General features: G+C 36.5%; 1 protein-coding gene across 2 annotated transcripts in view; it reads left to right on the forward strand.

Annotated features, from left to right (window-relative positions):
* Positions 1-5170, forward strand: part of LOC145993990 (uncharacterized) — a 99996-nt gene that overhangs the window by 27727 nt on the left and 67099 nt on the right. For both annotated transcript variants that reach the window (XM_083130024.1, XM_083130025.1), the window contains exon 6: positions 1167-1382. In XM_083130024.1, the coding sequence (XP_082986150.1) occupies positions 1167-1382 (216 nt within the window). The remainder of the gene's footprint in view (positions 1-1166; positions 1383-5170) is intronic.

Below are 5170 nucleotides of genomic sequence, written 5' to 3' on the forward strand. Positions count from 1 at the left end.
ATACTTGTATTGCATTGAAAATCAAGTATGTCATATATATGCCATCAACTGTTTGAAGACTAATGTAGTAAAAGGCATTTACGCATATGAAATGATTTGATATCCAGAAAGGTAAGATAAAGTTCCCCATGCATATAACACCATGCCATAAAGGCACATTTACGGGATGTGGGGGTAGGGGCCCACACATTCTTTATGTTGGCCATTTTGAAGGTGATGTGATCAGCATCATGCTCCGGCTGCCTTTACTCCCCCGTGTTGCCCCCAGGTACCCATTGATTTGAGGCTGGGTGAGCCCCAGAGCCAGTTTATGTGAAGACAAGGCTGGAAAAATTCCTACCTTAGATTTGCCATCCCGGGAATCGAATCAGAGTCTCCTGCGTGGCAGTCACACACCCTACCGATGAGACCACTGTGGCTCTTATTTGATATCCAGTAATTCACCAAATTCAATTGGCTTCATCAAGAAGGAAATAAAGGATCACGTGTAGTTAGATAAACACAGGGCCTCCTCAATGATGTAGTGATCATTCTGTTGCCTTTTAATCAAGGAGTCTGAAGTTCAATACCAGATTCATGCCCGTAGTGGTTTGGACATCACTTTGAACTAATAAGTCCAGTGCTGATTAGCCTAACAGCATAAAGTGGACTTAAAACCAACTTTGACATAATGTGAAGATGGTAGGAATTAGGGATGGGCCGATATGAAATTTTGGCCGATACCGATAACCGATATTCTACCGATCCGATATAAAATTAGAAATGGTCCTTGAAAAACCTGAAAGGTTCATTGACCTTCTTAATAAATTGTTTCGATGTGACTGCAGTGCAAAAGAAGTTGCATATTTAGACATTTACTTTTTTAGAAAGTAGAGCATGAAGATTATCCATAAAAATTACAACAAAATGGCAGAATTTTGCACTAATTTATCAGATATTTATTGATATGTCGGGTCGGTAAAATTTTACTAATAAACCGATGTACTGATATGCCTATATTGGCTGATACTGATAGAGTACCGATTAATCGGTCCCATCCTAGTAGGAATACAACACAAGTATCACTCATTGTCACATATTGACCTAATTGGATATATATGCAACGTTAAATAACCAAATTCCAAACAAATCATGTTAATGAATTTCTGTTTTGTATTCAATTCCAGACTGAAGAGCCAGACGACAGCACTGAACCAAAAGATGAAATCCAGCCAGAAGCAACCACCAACTTTAGAGACAAAGTTCAACTTAGACCGATAAATGGTGTTCAGAAAGAGGACAAAAACTTGAACAAAGTAATCGAAACACTGCAAGAACAAATGCAGCTACGACATGAAAAAGAAGTCGGTTCCCTAGTCAGCAAGTTCTACGAAGAATTACAGGTAAGTCATATGCGATGCATATTGTTTTTATACGTTAGGCTACTGTGACAATGATTTATCCTTTGTTATTAACCTTAGATGACGAGGACCTTCTCCCAACTTTCCAAAGTTTCTTACATGCTGTTCTATGACAGGTAAGCATTTGGAGAGCCAAGGATTGCCACCAGTTGAGAATGATTGGACTCTTGTCATCAGAAGTAGGGATGGGTCGATACCGATAAAGTACTGATATAAAATTTACTGATAACTGATATTCTACCTATCCGGTATAAAATTCCAAATGGTCCTTGAAGAACCTGAATGGCTCATTTATTCCTTAATAAATGTGTTAGCAGATGACTACAATGCAAAAGAAGCTGCATATTTTAGAGCTATACTTTTAAGAAAAGTAGGGCATGGAGATTGCATGTTTATATTAGGGATAGGCCGATATGAAATTTTGACCGATACCGATAAAAAAATTACCAATACCGATAACCGATATTCTACCAATCCGATATAAAATTAAAAATGGTCCTTGAAGAATCTGAAAGGTTCATTGATCTCCTTAATAAGTGTGTTTCAAGGGACTGCAGTGAAAAAGAAATTGCATATTTAGACATTTACTTTTTTAGAAATTAGAGCATGGAGATTATCCATAAAAATTACAACAAAATGGCAGAATTTTGCACTAAATTATCAGATATTTATCGATATATCGGATTGGTAAAATAATCGGTAATTTTACCGATATGCCTATATTGGCCGATACCGATAGAGTACCAATTAATCGGTCCCATCCCTAGTTTATATCCATAAGAATAATAATCAAATGGCTGAATATTGCACTTAATTATAAGATATTCATAGATATATTGAATCAGTAAAATAGTCTGTAGTTTTACTGACAAACCAATACACCGATATGACTATATCGGCCGATACCGATAGAGTACTGATTAATCTGTCCCATCCCTAATGAATAGGATTCCACTTGTAATACAGATTTTAAGTTTCCTTTATTTTGTCCACAAGCATTAGGTGAAATTCTTGCCACCTCGGTGACCACTGATAAAATTAGGCTATTTTGTCACTTTTCTGCCACTTTAGCTTAATTGCAAGGATAGGATGAGTGACGATATGATGAAATACATAAAGAGACATTCACAAGGAACAGCAATGTCCAGTCCAGAATTCTAATTCCGGGACCCTGGCATCGTAGTATGCTGTTCTAACCCCACTGCCACTGGGGTTGGCAACCAAATACAAAGAGTTTGTTTCATTGATTGAATTAAAATTTTTGGGTGCATCGGCACAAATGGCGATTTCAGTATATTAGAGGGACTTGAGAGAAAGGTTAAAAGTGCAAGGCTGTAATGGAACCTGCACAGGACAAGTTCAAGACATTCAAATGTTATGGACACCGTAAAAATAAAACTTTGGAAGAAACGCACTCTTTTCAAAAAGTAACAACATTTTCTAAAAACATGAAAAACTCAATATGCTGACCAAGGCAGAAATTTATTTTATTTTAAAACAAACTAAATGTAACGTTTCAACCTTCTAGCAAGGTCTCCTTCAGACTCTGCACCAAGTACAAATGAAACAAGGTACACAACATGAAGATATATATATATATATATACACACAAAAATCACTCCCCTCCAAACACAAGATTATCAGAAAGATGTTTTTTCTGGAACATTCCAGCAGGTGGCCTTCCCTTGTCAACTGTACTTCACCTGACAGGCGATTTGGAGGGGGAGTGATTTTTGTGTATATATATCTTCCTGTTGTGTACCTTGTTTCATTTGTACTTGGTACAGAGTCTAAAGAAGACCTTGCTAGAAGGTTGAAACGTTACGTTTAGTTTATGTTTTATAATAAAATAAATTTCTGCCTTGGTCAGAATATTGAGTTTTTCATATCATGGAAACAAGTATTAATGGTGTTATTTCTAAAACACTGTTGTCATCTCCCAACACAGATGACAAATTGTTGGGAAAGTTAAAACTTTGAGAAAATTAAAATCGGAACATTCGAGAAGAATATGCTGAACACTGGAAACAGCATTACGTACAGGACACATTGGAGGGTTCAGCCCCTGCAGCAAACGATACCCTGTTAATTTTCATTAATTCTGCCCCAAAATTCTGTGGAGAAACCAACACCATCAGTTCTTTTAGTACTCACATTGTCATGTATGGGACCCAATGCATATTTACTTATGCATAAAATTGGCAATAATTTTACCATACTTGATTATGTAATTCTGTCATTGTGTGATAATTGTGAATGTAATTAAGTATACTGTATCTGTAAAATGAATATCTAATTAGTATGGCCAAGATAGTTATAAAATACCTATAATATGCCCTCAAGAGGTGCAAATATGCAAAACACCTTACCTTTCTTAAATGGTTTCTTTCAGTTACTGCAAAAACCTACATGTAAAGATATAAGTTTCAGTTCTAAATTCTTCTACACACTCTTGTTTACTTCAAACTGCTGTTTTGTAAATGAAAGAAATATTACATTCCTTACTAATCGTGATTGCACTTGATTGCAACATGATATATCAATTTTTCAACCTTGGAACTCCTGTTTTCGGCAAGAATATTTTTATACTCTGAAAAAAAGTCACTCTACTTCACAAGATATAATTGGGGCATTCCAGCATTATGTGTGTGACATTTTACACACAAAATTTAAGGTTCTAGACATGAGATTGGATTAAAATATTCGTAATGAATTATGAAGTACTTTATGGTGTCTGCTAACAAATAAAAGAATCTTGAGTATGATGGCATAGGCTGAATGCATGGAAAGCATTAACAAAAGTGCATTTCGTGTGTGACACTTTAGAAATGTAGGAAATTTGTCTGTGAGGCATACAGGCTGCAAATGCTAGTAACTTTTATTGATGAAATGTGCAAATCATATGCATCACAAACATCTAAACCTTAATGCAATAAAAAATAGTTTCCATATTGATTCATTTTGTTATTTACATGGAATAGGCCACTTTTTGTGGAATGCCCCAATTGGTCAGTATTTTAAGGCAACATGCAAAATTCAAGATCATCTATAGACTGTTTACAGCATTGTTGTCGTTTAGTGTTTAGTGTACCCATGAGAATGATGGAAGATGTCTTACCTCCTTGTTTTGTAAAAGAAAGTAGAGAATTAACAGAAGTGACAGAACAAAATAGAAAGTTATTTTATTAAGAAGATAATATGCACAACGCACAGATGTAAAATACAATTTTACTAGTGGTTGTTGTCTCTAAAATATGCAAGATGCATAACTATCCAGGCCCAACTACGTAGTAAGCAGCTTTTTCCAAAGCAAAACCCATATAATACAGGGTGAGGCATAAGTTTCTACCCCGATAATTGAAGTGGCGTATTGAGGTAACCTAACTTACATGTATATAATAATAATAATACTTCACATGCAAATAAGATAAAGGTACCCCTGCATGTGCACACATGCCATAAAGGCATTTGGGGTGATGTAGCTAAAGAGCTCCACATATTCTTGTTCTTGGCCATAGTTGGGATGATGTGATCAGCATCACACCCGGCCACCTTTACCCCCCTAGGGTTGCTCCCAGGTATCCATGTACGAGGATGAGTGGGCCTCCGAGCCGTGCAGAAACAGGGAAATGTCTGGAAAAATTCCTAGTCCAGACCACCTCCCCTGGGATTTGAACCTGGATCCTCTGTATGGTAGCCAGATGCTCTACCAACTGACTTATCGCATCTCCTACTGACATGAAAATACTCGCAACTATCTTTGTCCTTCT

This window comes from Lepisma saccharinum, chromosome 10 (genome assembly GCF_977018435.1).
Source record: "Lepisma saccharinum chromosome 10, izLepSacc3.1, whole genome shotgun sequence".
In the NCBI taxonomy this organism is placed as follows: domain Eukaryota; kingdom Metazoa; phylum Arthropoda; class Insecta; order Zygentoma; family Lepismatidae; genus Lepisma; species Lepisma saccharinum.